A 22,323-nucleotide genomic window follows, 5' to 3' on the forward strand; every position below is an offset into this window, starting at 1 on the left:
TGTTATCCCAACACATATAAACCGGAGGCAGAAGGACCGTCCTGAGTTTTATGATGTATAGGAGTTCCAGGCTAGACTATGCTATAGAATGAGACTGTCTCTCAAACCCTCTTTCCCATAAAAACAAAACACAGCCGGGCGGTGGTGGCGCACGCCTTTAATCCCAGCACTTGGGAGGCAGAGGCAGGTGGATTTCTGAGTTCGAGGCCAGCCTAGTCTACAGAGTGAGTTCCAGGACAGCCAGGGCTACACAGAGAAACCCTGTCTCGAAAAACCAAAAAAAAAAAAAAAAACACAAAACACAAAACACAGTAGCCCACCAGTCTAATAACTATGTCATCCTGCATGAACAAGGTTAAACACAAGGTGGGCAGGCACTCAGTCCTCCATTAATAAGAAGAATTTGGACAATTACCATTACTGCTCTAAGTGATGATTTAATCAATCTTAGCACATTTATGTCTGTGTTATCTTCATCATAACCCCAAAATAAAAATTACAAGCATGAGCTTTGTACTCACAAACATTAAGTCCCAGCCCAACTCCATCATGAACAACATCCAATAAATGTTAATATTATTGAGGCTGGAATATGGATAAAATCCATGCACCCACATCAGGTGGCTCAATGGCCTGTAGCCCAAGATCCGACATTTCCAGTCTTTGAGAGTACTGGCACTCACATAAATATACACACACACGTTTTCAATAGTAAATAATGCTGGGAGTAATGGGGCACATGCTTATTAATCTCATCACTCGAAAGGTAGAGACAGGTGGGTCACTGTGAGTTCTTGGGCAGCGTGGTCTACATAATGAGTTCCAAGACACTCAGAGCTACAAGAAAAGACCCTGTCTCAAAAAAACAAAAACAAAAAAAAAAAAAAACCCACCCCAAAACCATTATTTCGTATTATATATATTAATGTATATTAATATTGTTACTTAATATTACAAAAATGTGGAAAACACAGGCAGGCAGGGGAGGGAGTAAACTAGAAAGATTCCAACTGTATTTTTCCCAGAGAAATAAATCTATACATTAATTTCCTCTTCATGCTCTGTCCCCAGATCATATATTAAAACTGTCCCCATTTAGTCCAGTACACACTAGCACATCAGTATAATACTACTAAGCTATATAACTAACCATAAAGTTTTAATGGTAAAAAAATATTATGTGAATTGAAAAAAAAAAAAAATGAAGACTGGGGTTATGGCTTAATAACGGAGTACTCACCCAGTATGCACAAAGCCCTAGGTTCAATTCCCAGCACCACACAATGGGGGATGACTCAAAAGTAAAGTTACGAGCATTGAGCACTGGAGTTTGGACCTTAGAAGCCCATATAAATGCTGGGTGGAGCTGACTTTAAGTTCAGTATGGGAAGGTAGAGTCAGGAAATCCCCAGAGCAAACTGGGTAAGACCAACCATATGTATGAGTTCTCGGTTTGACTGAGACCCTGCTTCGGTTTATAAAGAATGATGGAGAATAATTCTGATAGCAACCTCAGGCATACACATGCACATATGCACGCACACACACATGCACAAAAATGCCTATGCACATACATGCACATCACACACAAAAAAATGAAAAGAAAAAAAGAAAGAATAGAAATCTTACCTAGTTTCTAAACTTAACCTGTTAATAGATGAGAAGCCTACTCATTGAAAGGGTCTTCAGCATCAAAAATAAAAGGTAAAACAAAAGTCTGACGCCCACTTGGAAAAAGACCCTACCATACAATTCCAACTACATACTGTAAATCATAACTTGGAGTTTTTCTCCCAGAAGGACTTATGAGTATTGCATTTCACTACAAGTACTAGCTACGTTGCTGGAGTGAGAGGCACTGTAAGAAAGCAGCAATGACCTAAGTACCCACATGAGCTCCGATGTGAGGACTAGTCATTGTATGTGATAGCAATGCTTTCTAAGACAAAGGGAGATAGATACCTTTTACCTTCGACTTCCTTGTTTGTTTTCTTCCTTCCTTCCTTCCTTCCTTTCCTTTCCTTTCTTTCTTTTTTTAAGAAAGGGTTCACCGTATAGCCCTGGCTGTCCTAGAACTTACTCTGTAGACCAGGCTGGCCTTGAACTCAGAGGTCTGCCTGTCTCTGCTTCCTGAGTACTGAAATTAAAGGCACCACCACCAACCTGCTTCCTTATTTTATGGTCTGTTTCTTTTTTTGTTTTTACATTTTGTTTGCATGTGTGCCATGGGTGCATGGAGGTCAGAGGAACTCTTCGGTGTCAGTTTTCTCCTATCATGTGGTCTTAGAGATCACACACAGGTATCAAACTCAGTGGAAAGTGCCTTAACAGCTGCACTCTATTTTATTTTTGTTACAGTTTTCAAATCCCTATCATTTCAAGTGTCCTTTCTTTTCCTGAAAGGTGTGGGTCCAACAATCCATACCACAGTAATTTCTCAGGTTCCTAAAGACATAAATGAAAGAGATATAGCACAAGCAAGTAAGAAACTACCCACACTAATGCTGTTCCTAAGGACCATTATGACAGCAAAAGCCAAGAAGCTCCTGGATCATTCTATTCCTACAAGAATACTTAACAAAAGCAATGCTTAGTCCTGAGCAAACTGCTGAGACTAACAACTGGGTAAGACACCTGCAACGTAACAGAGATAGTAATTAAATTCTCAGCTCCACTTAGTCCACATGTGTTGACTTTTGTACAATGTCAATAATCTCCAAGAATGACTGGGGATTACAAAAGGCGCAGCTGTGTTTGATCCCAGCACTAGTGAGGCAGAGGCAGAAGCAGAGGCAGAAGCAGAGGCAGGAGAATCACCGTGACTTTGAGGCCAGCTTAGACTACACAGTGAGTTCCAGGACAGGCTGGGCTCTGTAACTAGATCCTATCTCAGAAAAACAAAATAGTTTTAAAATCTTAATTAAACTACCAAGTTTAATTTCAGATGCTGACCCAAGAGGCATTTTTATCAAAACAAATCAACAAATTCTCAGATACCTAGTAGAAGTTATAAAATTCTGTCAGAAACCTGTCTGTGCTAAACTTAACTACTTTTACCTGGCAGGGACCACACTGAGTATTAATGATTTAACATTAAATTCATGTCTCATGCTCTTTACTATAATCCAGATTGTAAAAATCCTTATCCTCCTAATACCTTCTACAGACCACTTATGCCACTAATATCAAACTGGAAGACAGAGTGGCTAAGAACTTAAATGTTCTATTAAGACACGGCAGGCCAAAAAGGGTCAACAATTCTCCTAAGAAAATCCATGGATGTACAACCATGATAAGCTTCTGTGGATCTAGCATGTCAGAATATCACCTCATAAGGTTAATACTTAGCATATTTGAGCATGCTGCCTTATTTGAATTAATAAGTTATAAAGAGGCTGCCACTGGCTATTTTTGGGGGTAGATAGCCAGCTAGCCAGGTTGACTATACTGGATAAATCCAGACAGATTGAACAGCAATTTGTTTCCCTGTAGCAAAGGTATGTACATGTGCCTGTTCAGCTCATAGTGCTTCTTCCAGAACATCACACATAGTATAGTATGGAGAACATCAGAACATCTTCTGTACCACATTAGTACTCTAGACTTCATCTCTGACCACGGAAAGTATCTCAAAGAAAAAAAAGTTCCAGCAATGGGCTCTTACTCATGACATTTACCTAACATGGTATCCAAAAAGAGCCTTTTTCTGAAAAAGGTAATCTACAATACACAATCACTAATAGTTAACACTAACTATAGTGACATGACCCCTGAAAGTTAATAAGTCTACATACAGGATTCTAATCATAGGCACTTAACACAAGTTAGATGTGACAGTGCACTCCAGCACGTGCACTATTTAGTAGAACTGATCACAGGCTTTTTCTTCTTTTCTATGCTTTAAGCTACACAACTTGTTTTGCCACAGAAGAAAAATCCACGAAAAATACAATCATTCTACCAAATTGGCTGAGACAGATGCCCGGCAATTTTAAGATCCTCCTGCTACTAAACAAACAAGCAAACTCCATGACCAGAAAGAACTAATAAGAAAACTGGATTAGTGCTGGCTGACGAGACACGAAGAACCTTCATGGGACTCTAGAGTCTCTAGCTACTTGCAGTACTTCCCGTGTTGCTGTTGCTTTAATTTTGTTTTTAATGAAGTTGAGTTTTATTAAGAAAAAGCTTTAGGGCTGGGAAGATGGCTCAGTCAGTAAAGTGACTGTCAAACACAAGAGGAGAATTTGAGTTCAGATCAAAGCCTTATGCAGAGCTACTTGTCTGTAACCCAACAATGGGGTGAAGGGTACAGGGGAGTCTGGGAGCTCATGGGCTGGTCAACGTAACCTCATGAATGAGCTCCAGATTCAGTGAGAAGAATACACTAAATGTTGACCTCTGGCCTCTACACACACATGGACCAACCCACACACTATACAAAATTCAAACACTACCACATAAAAACAGATGAAAGAAAAAGCTCTAGCTGGATGAGGTGGTACACTGCTATCATCCCAGCACTCAGAAGACTAAGCCCAACATACTCTTACCCAAGCTTAAAGGCAGTGGGCTAAGTAACTAGAAAAATCTGCTAAAAGAAAAAACAAGATTTGATGGCCAGTGCAATGGTATTGGGGGACAAAGCTCTTGTCACTAAGACCTGAATTGATTCTCTAGAATCAATATAGTTAGTGAAAGAACTGACTTCTGCATACAGTTCTATGAATCAATATGACAGACCAGACAGGCAGACAGACAGACAGACACACACACACCTATATATATGTATGTGTGTAATTTCAGTATTTAACAATATTATTTTAATGTTAACAGAAATAGAATAAAAGTCTTGGTTTCTAAATCTAACCTGTTCATAAATGAAAAGCTTACTTATCACCGGGCGGTGGTGGCGCACGCCTCTAATCCCAGCACTTGGGAGGCGGAGGCAGAGGCAGGTAGATTTCTGAGTTCAAGGCCAACCTGGTCTACAGAGTGAGTTCCAGGACAGTCAGGGCTATACAGAGAAACTCTGTCTCAAAAAAACAAAAACAAAAACAAAAAAAGAAAAGCTTACTTATCAAAAGGATTTGTAGAACCACAAGGGAAGAACAACAACAACAACAAAGCTTATTCCAGCTGTTTAAGAGTCCTACAGTAACACCCCAATTACTGTATTCTAACACCAAGCTCTCCTACTAAAGATGTTATAGCTACAGGGGTGGGGGTGTAAGGAGCTCTCACTTAGTGCAAAGGCACTGCACTACAACATCAATGTGGTCATAAAGTGAGGACTCATGCCAATTCCAAAAGCCTCAACCTCTTTCTGTTTCTGCTTCCTGTATGTACCAGCTTTGTGTCACAGCTTTCTGCTTTTTTTTTTTAAGATTTATTTATTAAATTTAAGTACATTGTAGCTATCTTCAGACTCACCAGAAGGGGGCGTCAGATCTCATTACAGGTGGTTGTGAGCCACCATGTGGTTGCTGGGATTTGAACTCAGGACCTTCGGAACAGCAGTCAGAGCTCTTACCCGCTGAGCCATCTCACCAGCCCCACAGCTTTCTTTTCACAGCTTAGCTCCCTAGTATTTCTTAAATCAATTTCTTATAATACATTTCTTTACTGAAAATCACAGGATAACTTATGCTTTCCTAAACAAAATGTTTCACTGCTGGAGTTACAAAGTAGTAAAACCACGGTAAAAGCACAAAACAAAATTCAATGTAAATTATTAGGGCAGGCACATCAGTGGACACATGTTAATGTCAGCATCAGGGAACTGAAGTAGGAGGGTCACCAGTGTGACACTAGGCTTTTTATTATAAGAAAATAAATGCAAATATTTATAAGATTTCAAATCTCTCTTTAAGGATGAACATGAAAACATACCAAAGAGAAAGCCTAAGTAAAAATGAGAGAGACCATTATTTAAGTGAGCTCACAACTGTGCTTGAAAGAAAAGTGTGAATGAGAACTTTACTTTTAGGAAAACAGCTTTGAATTACAACCTCATATCTATCGTTATCTACTATACTTACAACTTAGGAGAAAACCTGGGAATAGTATAAATTAATTATACCCAAGGAGTATACTTGGGTATAATTACTCAAAGAAATTTCTCTTACACTAACTTACCAAAAATCAATTTCAAAGAAAACACAAAACAAGGTGTTCTGACACAGGCCTGTAGTCCAAATACTCAGGAGAGGGAAACCAGGGTCAATAACCTCAAGGCAGCCAGAGATGGGCAGTTAAGGTCTTGCCTCAAAAGTACAAGGGGGTGGAGGTGGGGGGAGGAATAGAGGAGGAAATGGGGAAAGGAAGAGAAAAAAGAAAGACAAAATGGGACTACTGAGAGGGATCAGCAGTTAAGGGGACTTGCCAATCAGTCTGATGATCAGAGTTCAATACCAGAACTCACATGATAAAAGAAATGACTCCCAGTTGCATTGTGGCAGCATGCAGTCTCTCGGTCTCTCTTCCTCTCCCCTACACCTCCCCCATACACATTAGTAAGTAGCTTAATTTTTTTTTTTTTTTTTTTTGGAAAAACAAAAAACAAATGACCCCATTTCCATAGGTATGTTCCCATTCTAATCTACGTTTGCTTATTTAACTTACTTAACAAAGGCTCATTCACCAACCTCTCAACTAATACAATGCACTAAGAATGAGTCACAGAAGCATGAATACATAATAAACAAAAGCACTCACAGAAATTAAAATGGAGTGGTGGCAGAGCACATCTTTAATCCCAGCACTTGGAAGGCTGAGCCAGGCAGATCTCTTGAATTTGAGGTCAGCCCTGTCTATAGAGTGAGCAAAGTGGACTGCAGGACAGCCAGAGGTTGGTAGAGAAACTCTTGTCTCAAAAAAACAAAAAAAAACAAAAAAAAACAAAAAGGGGGGCTGGAGAGATGGCTCAGCAGTTAAGAGTACCTGCTGCTCTTCCAGAGGTCCTGAGTTCAAATCCCAGCATCCATATGGTGGCTCACAACCATCTGTAATGGGATCTAATTCCCTCTTCTGGTGTGCATGAAAGACAGAGCATATATAAAATAAAGAAGTAAAATCTTTAAAAACAAAAACAAAAACAAAAACAAAAAAACAAAAAGGAGGCTAGACAGTGGTGGTGCATGCCTTTAATCCCAGCACTTGGGAGGCAGAGGCAGGTGGATTTCTGAGTTTCAGGCCAGCCTGGTCTACAGAGTGAGTTCCAGGACAGCCAGGGCTACACAGTGAAACCTTGTCTCGAAAAACCAAAAATAAATGAATGAATGAATAAATGAATGAATAAATAAATAAATAAATGAAAAGAAGGAAGGAAAAAGAACAGAGAAGAGGAGGGAAGGGGAAGAGGGGAAAGAAGAAAAGACAAGACAAGAGAATTAAGAGTAAACTTTAAAGAGCTAAAAAAAAAAAATGGCTAGAAAGATGGTTTAGAACACTGGCTTGTTCTCCAATGGACCCAGTTTCAAAACCCAATACTCATATATGGCCGCTCCCATGTATAACTCAAATTCTTGGGGATCTGAAACCCTCTTCTGGTCTCCTTGAACACCAGGCACACAAGTGTTGCCCAAATATACCTGCAGGAAATACACACACACACACACACACACACATGTCAAGGAGGAAAAAAGGAATAAACTGAGTTTGGGGCTGAAGCAGTTATGAGCACTTCCAGAGGACCTCTGATCAACTCCCAGTATCCACATAATGGCTAACAACTGTCTATAACTCCAATTGTAGGAGAGCTAATGCCCTCTTTTGGCCTCTATGGGGTCCTACATGCATATGGTACACAGGCATGTATGAAGGCAAAACATCTATACATATTTCAAATCTATTTTCAAAAAAGTAACCCTCAACAGCATAGTTTTTAGCTAGCCACAAATATAACTCAATGGTGGAGCACTAGCCTGCCATCATCTGAGACTGTGGGCTCAATCTCAGCACTACAGAAACACTGGCGTTTCAACCATATCATAGAAGATGCTATCTCTGGTAAAGAGAAAAGACCAGTTAGAACATCTCTAGAGGAACAGGATAGGAGAGCTACAGAGGAGGAAGTTAGTCCATCATAGCCCCAAATACACTTTAATTCTTACCTTAGCAACTTTATGGTTTGCTGCGGTTTCATGAGATGTATTTTTTAAACCATCTTTGAGCTGCGTGATGAATGAATCATAGCCCTCTGTACTAGAAACATCTATCTTTTCTACACATGCTGATAATAGTTGTTGTGCCTAAATTTTAAAAAAAAAAACAAAGTTAAACACAATAAAACAGATTTTTATTCAGCTTCTTTGTGATAGTTTTAACTGTACAAAGCTTAACCTTACAATTAATTTTATATAAACCTAGGTAATCATTTAAATGAATTAAGGTAATGCATTCAATATAGTAGCCAGAAGGCAATATATCAATACAGCAATTACTATAAATTAAACAAAGAAAAATAAACAAGCTAAAACTATGATCAAAAGTGAAACATGTCACCAGGCAGTGGTGGCGCACGCCTTTAATCCCAGCGCTTGGGAGACAGGGGCAGGCGGATTTCTGAGTTCGAGGTCTACAGAGTGAGTTCCAGGACAGCCAGGGCTACACAGAGAAACCCTGTCTCGAAGACAAAAAAAAAAAAAAAAATCCCAGGGCTTGGCAGAGGCAGGGGGATCTCCGAGTTCAAGGCCAGCCTGGTCTATAGAGTGAATTTCAGGACAGTCAGGGCTACACATAGAAACCCTGTCTTCAAAAACAAAAAGAACAAAAAAAGTTCTTAATAAATAAAACAAAAAAATAAAGCCAGATGTGTTAGTTCAAACTGTAATCCCAGCACTCAAGAGGCAGAGGCAGAAAGATCTGAGTCTGTAGACAGCCAGAGCTCAAAATAAAAACTAAATAGAGCCAAGTATGATGGCACATGCCTATGTTCCAATATTTGAGAGATAGTTCAAAATTATTCTTGACTACAGAGTAATCTGGAAGCCAGCCTTGGCTATGTGAGACACTCAAATTTTTCTAATCTTTCTCAGTCTTGGTGTGTTGTGCAACTAAATTGTGCCCATCGTGAAAAAGGGTTTGAAGGGAATGAAGAAGAGTAGAAGAGCAGGAGAGAGGGGAAGGGGAGTTGGGAAAAGAAAGAGACAAACAGAAGGAACACAGGTGAAAGAGAAAGAAGGAGAAAACTGAGAGAAGTGGAGATTAAGAAAAGATGTGTTCCGCTGGTCTGCTACAACTTAGAAATGGTGGGACTTGGAGCACCTGTCTACAAATCACCTGCTACCTGAAATGCTGAGTCTGGCAGAGTGGGCCACATCGAGCCCTGGGCTATTACTACACATAAGCCATAGTGTTTATTAGTTCACTGTATTTTGGAATCTTTGTTACAGCTGCTTATCCTGTGACCAAAGAAGAGTTCATACATAAAACACTTCAACAAGCATCAGTTAAGCTATGCAGAGAAAGATAAGTATTTAAAGGTATGGCTCATGACTCAATCCTTTATTTTTATGTGAGTAATTATACAATGTCCTTAAAGCACAGCTTATAAACCTTATGTTCTAGAACAATTTATGCCCTAAGAACAACTTAATTCACTTAATACTCAAAGGTCAGAGGTTACCTCTGGCAAGGCACACATCGAACCTGTTTCTACTTACCTCTGTGACGGGAAGTTCAAGCTGAACCACATCATCCTGCTTTGAAACTGGAGTTTGTAGAGCAGTGTCTAGCAACAAGATCCCATTAAGGTCCTTCCTACAACCTACTGCGTAATCATCCACAAATATAACTTTATCCACAGCAGAAATATACTGACATTTCACCTGTCCACCCGGTTTAGCTGTTAAAAGAACAAAAATTCGACAATTAAGACTTTAAAACCAACAATCCTGTCTGAGACACTGAACTGGAAAGAAGTTAATTGAAACCATGATTTGAGTAGATTGGAGTATGAACTATAGTCAGTCTCAACAGAAACTGATATTAACTTGGCAAGTATATTGCTGCTCACTACAGTTGACCATGGAGACACCCATTTGCAATCCCAGCAAATAGGAGGCCAAGGCAGAAACAGAAAGTTCAGAACAACCTTTTCTACAAGACTAAGACAGCATGGGGGTGAGGGAGCAATCTACATGAGACAAAGAGCAGATGTGATAAAACACCTTAAAGCGACAGAGTTCAATAAAGGACAGGAAAGTTATTCTTAGATAATATTCTTTTCCTCTGAGGGAACAGGGATGGAGACAGAGTTCTGCATAAAAAGAGACCAGGTTTCCCAGAATCACTTGTTACATACTATCCTTACTCCCCAAATAATGAATGTGATCCCTTGTCAAAAGTCATAAACCATTATTTTTGAGGCTATATCTAGACTCTTCCCATCATACTCTGCATCTGTCCACGTCTACATCAGTACCACATTGTTTGCATTTGCAGTTGATGACCCAACCCAGCACTTGTGCATACTAGCCAAACCTTGTATTACTGAGCCATATCCCTTTCCTCAGTACCATACTATTTTATTTTCTATAGTTTTGCAGTTTAGTTTTATGATCAGGAAGTATAAACCCACCAATTTCCTTCCCCCAAGTACTGACTGAGTTACATCCCTATCTAACTTGTCTTTTTCAAGATTGCTTTAAATATCAAGCAATTCCCTTAAGATCCTCTATGAATTCTAAATAAGTTTTTTTTTTTTTATTTCTGAAAAAAGTTATTGGGATTTTGACAACTGTAAAGAATATACAGATCACTCTGGGTGACCCTAAAAACTGGATATTAAATGTCCTCCAAAGATCTATAAAGTATAGATACTCCTTGCTTCCAATGAAGGGCTACTAGAAGCTGAAGGTACCTTATGATCATGGAATCACAATCCCCTTTGGGACCTTGAAGGAGACTATGGAACTTCTTTTTCTCTCTTTACTTCCCAGCCAGGAAAACAGTTCTGCCCCACCCTGTATTCTTTTCCATCATGCCCAAACACTAAAACCTCTAAAAATAGCTTGGTGGTGGTAGAACAAACCTTTAACCCCAACTTGGGGCAGGCAGATCTCTGAGTTTGAGGCCAGCCTGGTATACACAGTGAGTTTCAGGTCAGCCAAGGCTACACAGAGAAATCCTATCTAGAAAAACCTAAACCAAACAAACAAACAAAACAAACTACCTCTAAAAGTTACTAAATAAATCTTTTTACTTATTAAGGTGACTGTTATAGTGTCGGAAAGTTGACTAAGTAGCAGGTAATGCAGGCATTGTCACAATATACAGATACTATGAAGTGCTACAAGAACATAAAGGGACCAGAACTGACTGACGTGTTTCTAATAGAAAGACAACTTGCAGTCACAGTGGCTGGCAGCGTCTTAAAAGTAAAGTGTGCACACCCTATATGCCTCTACACTCCACCGAAGACAGAAAGCCTTCTGTGCACATAAAACCCTGAACTCAGAGGCTTATGACAGCTCTACTCAATCACCAAATATTAAAAATAACCAAATATGCTTCATAGTGGCAGGCTTAAAGAAACAGTATATAATGGAATATTATTCAAAAATGAATCTCAACAAGCAATATGCATAACAATGTTAATTACAAAGGCATGATAATCCAAGAATCCAGGATCACAAAGGTAACATAGTTGGCCAAGGTATGAGGCAATGATGCCCAGGCCCTCCCTGGATTCAATCCTCAGCACCAAAACAAAAAACAAAAAAACCCAAAGACCTGTGTACTGTACAACCAGTTCTATTAACACTATAGAAAGCACAAAAGTGTAATACTTTATATATATAAAACCCAAGCTTCAAACCAACAGCAATCCTGTTTCATCCTCCTAAGTGTATTAGAATCACAGGCATGAGCCACAAAACCCACCTGACAAAGTTTTCAAAGTATAATTACTACTGAAACTATCCATGGGTAGTGTTCCTTCTAAGACATAGTACTGCTCCCTGCAACGGAGTCTTTTGTTATGTGCACTGTCATGGTTAGATCTCTCAGCATCTCAGAACATGTTTTTTTTTCCCCATTCAGCAGAGTAATGAGAAGAAAGGCAGAGCTAGTGAAGGAACTTTCTACTTGCCTGTGCAGATGATTTGGGAGTACACACATACAGCTGGATAAAGTTTGACTTGGGCTGCCTTAAAATAAGGGCTCTATAAGGAATGATAAAGGGTCTGTGTGGCATTCTGGAGATGTGTGTTATCTATATTAAGTCCCAAACAGAATTTCAGACATGAGCTGCAAATAGAAATACACATGGGCATACTCCAAATAGAATTGCTCTGATCTGCAGTGGAGTTACTTCTCACACTGGCAACTTTGTGAAGCAGCAACAATTTACTTACAGATTACAGGTTATGGATTCTTTGAACAACATCAGACACAGAAGTTAGTCCTCACATATTGCTTTAGCCACCTAAGATTTCATTCCATACTAACTTAAATGTTATAACCACCTGGCATATCATACAGTCAGTCAGTCAGTCAGTCTCTGTCTTTCTGTCTCTCTCCCTCACTCTCTCCATGTGTATATAAGAAAGCTCTTCCCACTAAGCCATGAGCTATAGGAAAAGCAGGTACTGTAATGACTAAATCCCCAGGAGTTCACACACAATGTCTTTTAGTAAGACAACTATTCTACATGACTTTTGTTTGTTTGTTTTTTGTTTTTTCGAGACAGGGTTTCTCTGTGTAGCCCTGGCTGTCCAGGAACTCACTCTGTAGACCAGGCTGGCCTCGAACTCAGAAATCCACCTGCCTCTGCCTCCCAAGTGCTGGGATTAAAGGCGTGCGCCACCACCGCCCAGCTTCTACATGACTTTTAAAATCTTTTAATATAATACACTAAGCTCCAACAAGGTTAAGTTTGTTTCTAATACATAAGAAACATACACACTTTTAGGAATGACACTAGCTCACATTTGCTTTGTTCCCTGTGTTTTCTTCCTTCCTTCCTAGTATGAGATCATTCTCTTCAGCAACAGTGAAAACTGATTCAGAGAAAAAGAAAATGGAAAAAAAAAAAAAAAACAGAGAAGGCTTAGATAATTCAAAAAACAATCAAAATAAAGACCAAAAAAAGCAACCAAAGCAGGAAGGGTGGTGCACCCACCACTTGAGAGGCTGAAGGAGCATCATAAAGTTTGAGACCAGCCTGGGTTATGTATCAAGACCCTACATCATACACAAAAAGCAAGCATATGGATGGGCTGTTATTGTAACTAATTGGCAAGGGATGCCACAAAGCAGCAGGGTGCATGCACCAGGCCCCAGGACCAACCAGTGGCCAGTAGAGCAAAAATAAATAAACTTAAAAACCACAGAAATTTAACATTTGCCATATAGCCTACTGCTTATAAGAATATTTCACACACAGTCACTATATACAATTTTTAATATAGAGCATATTTTACTAACAAAAACTTAGGAAGTTTTTCTAAAAGAAAAAATGTTGGAAGGCAAACTAAATTCTAGTATTTAGAAAAAAAAAGGGGGGGAGGTTTGTTGGGCAGTGGTGGCACACGCCTTTAATCCCAGCGCTTAGAGGCAGAGGCAGGCGGATTTCTGAGTTCGAGGTCAACCTGGTCTACAGAATGAGTTCCAGGACAGCCAGGGCTATACAGAGAAACTCTGACTCGGAAAAAAAAAAGAAAATAGGGTACAGTTCAGTTGATAGAATGCTATCTAGCATGCAAAAAGCTCCAGGTTCAACTGCTAGCACCCCATAACAGGACATGGTGGCAACTACCAGTAATTTCACCACTGAGAAGATGCAGGCAGGAGGATCAGAAATGAGGACAGCCTAGGCTACACAAGTCCCTGCCTCAAAAAAAAAAAAAAAAAATTCCTGTAAATTACTCTAGACATACCAAGGTCCTATTGAGGACCTTATAAGTCTGGGTCCTTGTAAGTCCAGGTCCTCAATAGGACCCATTAGCATACTTTTAAAGAAAAACAGAAAGTACACTGGACTCCAGACTGTTTAAATCCCCACAGACACACCCAGGAGATCACTGTGGAAAACCCCTCACTGACTATAGTGAACAACACAGCTGACATCTTTATGGTGCCACATGCTTGACTTTCTCCTCCTTCATAAGGCAAAGAGGAGTAGTAAAGTCAAAAAGCGTTAATCTCTGTGCATAACTATATCCATCCTATATGGTCCCTCCCAAGCTCCCACTGGAAAGACAACAAGAAAAATAAGGCATTAAGCAAAAATATAAAACAAAGTCAAGGGGGCTGGAAAGTTAACTAAGTGGTTAAGAACACTAGCTGTTCTTCCAAAGGATCTAGGTTCAATTCCCAGCACCTACATGGCAGCTCCCAGCTGATTGTTAAGTCCAGCTCCAGAGAATCTGACATATACATAAATGCAGGCAGAGTGCTCACATATATAAAACAAGATGAACTTTAAAGTAAGGAGACTACCGTAAAAAAACTTTAGATTGGAAGGCAGATGTTCCCGACTTTGTCTAAACCACTCTCCTTCCGTCACTCCAGTCCTGCTGTCCTTCCCCCAACCTGTCCTCTAAGCTTGGGGGCTCAGTATTTGTTAGTTTGTTTACATAATGTGAGTGACAGGAGTTCTCCCAGAAGACCTTTGGACCACAGTGGGGGCAAAGTGGAGACCTAGCCTTTTAACCAGCTCCCCTGGCTCTTTTCTAACTTAGACTACTGCTGTGCCCATCACCACTTCCCAAGCCCAAAGCTGCACTAGGACAAGTTGACCATCTTACCTTGTAAAAGATCTTACTGACAGTCCCTTCTTGGTGTGGTTGTCCCTACCCTATTCATTGGGGATCCGTAGAGAGGGGTGGGAAGTGGTGAGCCAGGGAGATCAAGTGAGATTTCCCTGCCTTTCCTTCATGCCCATCAAGGAAGCTTCTTCATGTTAGCTCTCTGCCCCCTATGTGGGCAGCCCTCCATCCCCATCCTATCTTCTCCATCTTTGTCTCTTCTCATTAACTTACTGTTTCAGTGTTTTTAACTTCAATCCTCTTGTTCATTGCACAATGTGCTTCTTTTAGGGCAAGGTTTTATAACATCATTTATCTGAAGAAAACATTAAAAACTTCAAAATTAAAAACTGAAAAAAGTCAGTGGTGACACACACTTTTAATCCCAGCACTTGGGAGGCAGAGGCAGGCGCATTTCTGAGTTCCAGGCCAGCCTGGTCTACAGAGTGAGTTCCAGGACAGCCAGGACTACACAAAGAAATCCCGTCTTGAAAAAACAAAAAACAAAACAAAAACCAACAAACAAACAAAAAAAGGAAAATAAAGGCTAAAGTTAAAATTATTAAGAAGCAGTATTTTCACAATTTATAAAGTGTTGTTGCTCCTATCATAACAGTATCCTGAATTTGTTACCTTTAACTGAGTTTTTAGGCTTAAAATATGACAACAGCTACATATCGTGCCACAAACCTCAAACCTCTAATTGTAGCACTCTGGAGACAGGAAGCAGGCAGAGCGTTTGTGTGTTTGAGACTAGCCTAGTCTTCATAAAATTCTAGAACAGCCTGGGCTAGATAGGGTAATTCTGTCTCAAAAAAAAAAAAAAAAAAAAAAAAAAAAAAAAAAGCCAAACCCCCCAAAAATAAGAACCATCTTATCACTCGATTTGCAGATAAACATTTGTTGAACTGTAGTTTTTTAACATCAATACAAATAATAGCGCTGTGTGAAAAGTAGGTGAAGAAATGTCACAAATATACAATGAATTTAACCTTTCCAATAAACCAAATGAGTACAGAAGAAAGGTTTAAACATGCTGATTAAGGAAAGCCAGTACACAAAAAGCAACACCAGAGCCAAAATCTGTAACTACCACCAGACTAGGTTTCCTGTAAACACCAGTGCCTTCCAACTCTTCACACTGCAACCTTAAACTATTTCTGTCTTTCCTTCTATCTTCCCCTGTGTTTTGGTGGTCCAGGAGATGGACCTAGGGCACGTTAAGTAAGCTCTCTTCCCTCTGCTTCCAAACCTTTCTACTCTGAATTTCCTCTGGGCACTGAAATCAGGGTTTCATATTATGCTAAGCAAGTATAGTTCAATCTATCACCGAACTACATACTTAGCACTTAAAAAAAATTATCATTTTATGTGTATAGTCATTTTACTTGCATACATGTCTGTTCATCACTCTTAGCACTTTCTTTAAAGGGTTTTCTGAGTTGCCCAAGCAGGATTTCAACTCAAAATCACTATTGCTCAGCCTATCAAATAACTAAGATTTCCTCCACTCTTGGTTTTTTTGAAACCTCACACAGCACAAGCTAGCCTCAAACTCACTCTGTCAAAATCACTATATGGCCTAGAACTACTATGAATCCTATCTTCTGCCTTCCAGGTTACAAGCTCAAGTTACCATGCCTAGCTCTACCCTGAACTTCTAAGTGCCTTCTGTTCTTCACATTACCTTAAAAAGATCACAACTGAGAAAGCTATTTCAGCTTTGTTTCACAGCTTTCTTCAACAAAAGCTATTCATAATTCTTGAATTACGTGTTTAAAGTAACAAACATTGTTCTTCTAGCAATAAAAGAACTTAAAGGTAACTTTCACCTTGTCAATTTCTTTGGTCCCTAACATTCACTAAATTATATTTTCTACCTAAAAAACTTACACAAGCAGGGTTTGGTGTCCCCAAAACAAACAGGAAGATCTGTGAGTTCAGGCCAGAAGGGCTACATAATGAGGCCCTATCTCAAAAACACTAACTTACATGTAGCTCACATCACTTTCCACATCAAAACCTTCTAAAGGCAACTTTAATCACATCATAATGTACAATGGCTCCCTACTATTAACATCAAGTCCAAACTTTTTTTCTATCTCAGAATATAACTCTGAACATGGTAGGCAAGTGAAGTACCACAAAGCAAAAGTTCTAGCTCAATCCCAACTTCTTTAACTGTTTGTTTTAAAGGCATGGTCTCAGTGTGTAGCCCTCGTAGTTTAAAATTGTTTAGAGCAACCTGGCCTCCCACTCAACAGGTGTGCCCATCTTAGTCTCCCTCATTTACGATCTTGACCCACCTCTGTCTCAGTTCAGACTCACTCCCACATAAACCCTCAATGTTAATCCGAACAGAAAGATGTTTCTGTGAATTCAATGTTATCAAGTTAGACCACCCTGTCTCTGCATGGTACTTATTATAATTTTAAGATTTTCTTCCCACTGATTCTATCAAAACTGACTGTAACAGGGCTGGCCTCTGGCTCTATTGTTTTAAAAGTGCTTGCGTAGCATTCACCAAGTCCTAGGTTTGATCCACAGTACTATACAAAACCAATTGGGATTGGGGTGGGGAAAATGTGGAATGATACAAACCTATAAACTCCCAAGGAAAGACAAGAGGACCAGAAGTTTAAGGTCATTCTTAGCTACACAGTGAGTCTGAGGCCAACCTGGGCTACAATAAGACCCAATCTCAAAAATAAAAATAAAAAATAAAAAACTTTCTTATGGTAAACAGAAAAAAAAAACTGTATCTTCTATATAGTATGTATTTTGGATTAGTTAGTTTGTCTGTTTGAAGTTCCTATGGTAATCTGTGGCTATCTGAAAGGTTACCAAGGAGGTAGAGGGAGGCAGATCTCTGAGTTTGATACCAGCCTGGTCTACATTGTGAGTTCTAGGATAACCACAGCCACATAGTAAGCCCTGTCTCAAAAAGACACACAAACAAAACAAAACAAAAAAGAAAGAAAGGTTAATAAGTATATTATGTTTTTTGCTATAGGTATTCTACTGAAACTATCCCTCTCCAGTTTCCCATGAACAAAAAATGTCAACAGGTACAGTATAATACAAATTAGAACAATATGTTTCTGTTGTTTTTTGAGATAAGACTCATTGTGCATCTTAAGCAGACCTCCAAATCAAGATCTTTCTGCTTTAACTTCTGAGTGCTGGATTACACATGTGCTCTTTCACCTAGGTGAGAGCAATATCTGCATCATTGAGAGATACAAACTCCCAAGTAATAGATTCTGGATTTCAACTGTTCACAATGGTATAAAGAGTTTATATATGAGTATGCATTCAGGCATTTCTTGAATAGTATGAAATAGTACAGATAACTTTTGCCCTTAGATGCATGCTACAAAGTAAGCACCAGGTTAGCTAAGGATTCACAGTAAGACCTGTCTCACACATACATACACACCACAAATGCACCCATGCATGCATAAACTCAAACACACACACAGGGAGTAAGAGAGCACCCAAACAATAATGAACAACTAATGCTTAAGTTGTTGGGCTCCAGAGTATGAGCTCTTATAAAGCCAATCATTAATAAGTTTAAAACTATTAGGCGGTGGTGGCGCACGCCTTTAATCCCAGCACTTGGGAGGCAGAGGCAAGCGGGTTTCTGAGTTCGAGGCCAGCCTGGTCTACAGAGTGAGTGCCAGGACAGCCAGGGCTACACAGAGAAACCCTGTCTCGAAAAACCAAAAAAGTCTAAAACTGCTAAAAGATTAGGACAAATTTTCTGTTAGAGTAAGACCATCCTTAAGGAATTAAGAATTAGGAAAACCTGGGAAGAAAAGTAAAAATCTGAATAATAACTATACAAATTCTTTGAAAAAAAGAAGAGAAGGAGAAAAAAAATACATGTATGGTGTATGGTAGCTCATGCCAGTATCAACACTCAAAAAAAGGAAGGACAGGGAGGAGGAAGTAGAGGAAAAGCAGCACCAGCAGCAAAAGGATGCTAAGTTCAAGGCACACTGTTTCAGAAGGTCTACAAAGTTTCAGAAAAGCCAGGGCTACATAAAGCCCTAGAGGGAGTGGGGGAGAGATCTTAAAATCTGATTATAGGTGTTTTGCTAATAAAATAGGAAAGAACAAGCATTTGACATAAACTAGGTCATCATTTAACATCAGCAAAGTCTATCAAGTGAAACAGACCAAGCACATACTCCTGGTCCAAAGGAGATTGAGATGCATGCCAGTTGTATAAGAACCTAGATGCTTATAATGAGGAACAAGCTTCCCAAGTGCGCTTTTCTCTTCCACTTCCACAGAGCCGCTGCACAGAGCCCATGACGCTAACTGGGAATGAAGATGAAAACTTAGGCTACAAAGGACTGTCTGAGGTGCAGTAAATCCCAGCAGATAATAGTCACTTAGCTTTTCTTGCAATTTTCGCTGTTTTGGAAACTTTGCTAATTAAATAATTTTTCTGAACATAAAAATAAATAACACAAATGTATCCAAAAGATAACTAAACTATTTTCTGAGGATTACTGAAGTCCCAATTCTACATCATGTTCATTATCTCTTGAAGAGTAACTGAATATAAGCTTCATGTACCAAGTTAGTCAGACAATTAAGAACTGGTTTTAATCATTTAAATTTTCCATCATTGAAAGAATTTTTATTTTTACATAGGCTCCAAGTGTCTTCAAAAAGGCAGCTCAGGGCTCCAACTTTGATCAAGATTTTGTTATTGGGGCTACAGATATAGCTCAGTTGACCAAGCATGTAGGAAACCTCAGTAGTACAAAAACAGAGCCTATAATCCAGCACTCAGGAAGAGATGCAGGAGGATAAGTTCAGTCATCCTCAGCTGCACAGTTGTTCAAGGCCAAGCAGGGATACTTGAGACTCTATTTTTTGAAAAGTAAAATAGAGAGAGAAATATAATCAAACACGCATATAGATGATTCAGCATCCAGAGCAGTGATTCTCAACTTGTAGGTCACAACTTCTTTGGTAGTCAATGACCCTTTCACACAAGTTGCCTAATACCATGGAAAACATTTTCATTATGACCCATAACAGCAACAAAATTACAGTTATGAATTAGCCATGAAAGTAATTTTATGGTTAGAGGTCACCACAACATGAGGAACTGTATTAAAGGGTCACAGCTTTAGAGAGATTAAGAAATATTGATCTAGGGGCTGGAGAGATGGCTCAGCGGTTAAGAGCACTGACTGCTCTTCCACAGGTCCTGAGTTCAAATCCCAGCAACCACATGGTGGCTCACAACCATTTGTAATGGGATCCGATGCCCTCTTCTGGTGTGTCTGAAGACAGCTACAATGTACTCATACACATAAAATAATTCTTAAAGAAAAAAAAGAAATATTGATCTAGAGCAAACCAATCATATCAAAAATAGTCAGGGTATTAGTACATGATATACATACATGAAAATGTCATAATGAAACACATAAATGTGTATAATGGATATATGTTAATAAAAAAAACAATAATCTGGCAGACAAGATGCCTCAACAGATAAGAGCACATACCAACAAGCCTGAGAGCCTAAATCCATTCCCTGGAACCCTCACAAGTAGGATAGGACCGACTCTTACAAGTTGTCCTCTGACCTCCAGGAGTACAATGGTGTGAATGTGTTCTCTCTTTCTCTTCCTCTTCCTCCCTCCCTCCCATATACAGAGAAATAAATGTAAAAAAAATTAATGTTAATAATCAAAAGCAGCTCTGTATATGTAGCTAGGTGGTAGAGTACTTGCCTAGAACTGACAAAAGCTGTCTAAGGTGAAAAAATATATCCAATCTAAACTTTAATAAAGCTAGAGCACAAAGATCTTTTCCTTGTTTACTTATCATTTTCTTTCTTTTTTCTCTTTCCTTTTTTTTAAAGATTTATTTATTATTATAATTAAGTACACTGTAGCTGTCTTCAGACACACCAGAAGAGGGCGTCAGATCTCATTACGGATGGTTGTGAGCCACCACGTGGTTGCTGGGATTTGAACTCAGGACCTCCGGAAGAACAGTCTTAACCTCTGAGCCATCTCTCCAGCTCCTTCACTTTCCTTTGTATTTATTTTTTTAAACAGGATCTCTCTAAGCAGCCCTGGCTGTCCTAGACCAACTATGTAGACCAGGTTGGCCTGGAATTCGTAAGAGTTCCTGCCTCTGCCTTTGCCTCCCAAGAGCTAGACATGAGCCACCATGAGTGGCTAGACATGAGCCACCACGAGTGGCTAGCACAATTTTCTTCCAAGTCCCGACTACCTAGTAAATAGAAAATTATTCTCAAGGGAAATATTCACTAGGAAAAGCAGAGGTAGGCTGATCTCTTGAGTTTAACACCAGTCACAGCTACATAGTAAGACCTGGTTCTCAAAATATCAAAAGGTTCTCAGAAATGTTTAGTTACACAAACAAATACTGCGTAACCCATCTTCTTTCCCCTGCAACACAGATCTAGAATCCACTTTGGAAATTTAAGAGTTCAGATTTGTGTGTGTGTGTGTGTGTGTGTGTGTGTGTAAATCACAACCACTGATTAATATCCACACATGTATATCACAAATATAAACATATACTACATGATCAATGTGTACACATGCATAACTAGTTATAAAATAAACGGCCTTAACTTCATCCTGATATTTAGCCAATATACCTAAAAAATATTTATCCAGGGGTGGGAAAGATGTCTCAATAGTTAGAACCACTTGATATTCTCACAGAACTGCATTCAGTTCCCAGGATCAATATAATGGCTCGCAACCATCTGTAACTCCAGTTCCAGTGATTCCAATGCCTTTGTATGGCTTACTTAGGGATTGCAAACACATGGTGCACATTCAGGTAAAACATTCATAAACAAAAAAATAAAAATAAATCTTTGCCGGAAAGAAGTGTTGTATTCAGGGCTAGAAATAAAAAGTCACTGGCAAAACACCTGACTACGTGGGCAAGGGACCATGATTTAATCTCCAGTAGGAGGTGGAGGAACAGAAAAAAAACAGAAATATGTTTATCAAAATGTAAATTATAAAGTTAACACATTCAAAGTTCCATCTACAGTTGAATAACATCTATCTTCTATGCCTAAACATTAAGCTAATAAAATGTTTAAAAAAAAATCAAGAGAAGCATGACAATACTAAAGACACAAAAGACACAAGAAAACTGGCATTCATTCACTCAGTATCTACTATATGTTTGATGGATTTAGGGTCTGACCACTTAATCTTCACATGCATCATATTCAATGAAGAAACTGAGATTCAGGAAGTTCACATGGCTATAATTCAAAACCCACAACTACCTGACAAAGCTGCCTCTAAATATCCTCAAAAGAACTTAAATAAATAGTAAATACAATATATACTGCTAGTGGGGGTGCTATTTCAGTGAACAAGAGAAAAATCATCAAGAATAGATGATATTGCCAGGTGGTGGTGGCGCACGCCTTTAATCCTGGCACTTGAGAGGCAGAGGCAGGCTGATTTCTGGTCTACAGAGTGAGTTCCAGGACAGCCAGGGCTACACGGAGAATCCTGGGGGGGGTGGGGGGGGG

At 39.3% G+C, this 22,323-nt stretch overlaps 1 protein-coding gene across 13 annotated transcripts in view; it reads right to left on the reverse strand.

Moving 5' to 3' along the window:
* Birc6 (baculoviral IAP repeat containing 6) overlaps positions 1–22,323 on the reverse strand; it is a 185,621-nt gene that overhangs the window by 156,494 nt on the left and 6,804 nt on the right. For all 13 annotated transcript variants that reach the window (XR_004114160.1, XM_031355887.1, XM_031355886.1 and 10 more), the window contains exons 2-3: positions 9,666–9,847; positions 8,115–8,252 (exon numbers count right to left, since the gene is read on the reverse strand). Coding sequence is in view for 12 of the 13 variants with exons in the window: in XM_031355887.1 (XP_031211747.1) it covers positions 8,115–8,252; positions 9,666–9,847 (320 nt within the window). In the remaining variant the exon portion in view is untranslated. The remainder of the gene's footprint in view (positions 1–8,114; positions 8,253–9,665; positions 9,848–22,323) is intronic.

Source organism: Mastomys coucha, unplaced genomic scaffold (assembly GCF_008632895.1).
Source record: "Mastomys coucha isolate ucsf_1 unplaced genomic scaffold, UCSF_Mcou_1 pScaffold6, whole genome shotgun sequence".
In the NCBI taxonomy this organism is placed as follows: domain Eukaryota; kingdom Metazoa; phylum Chordata; class Mammalia; order Rodentia; family Muridae; genus Mastomys; species Mastomys coucha.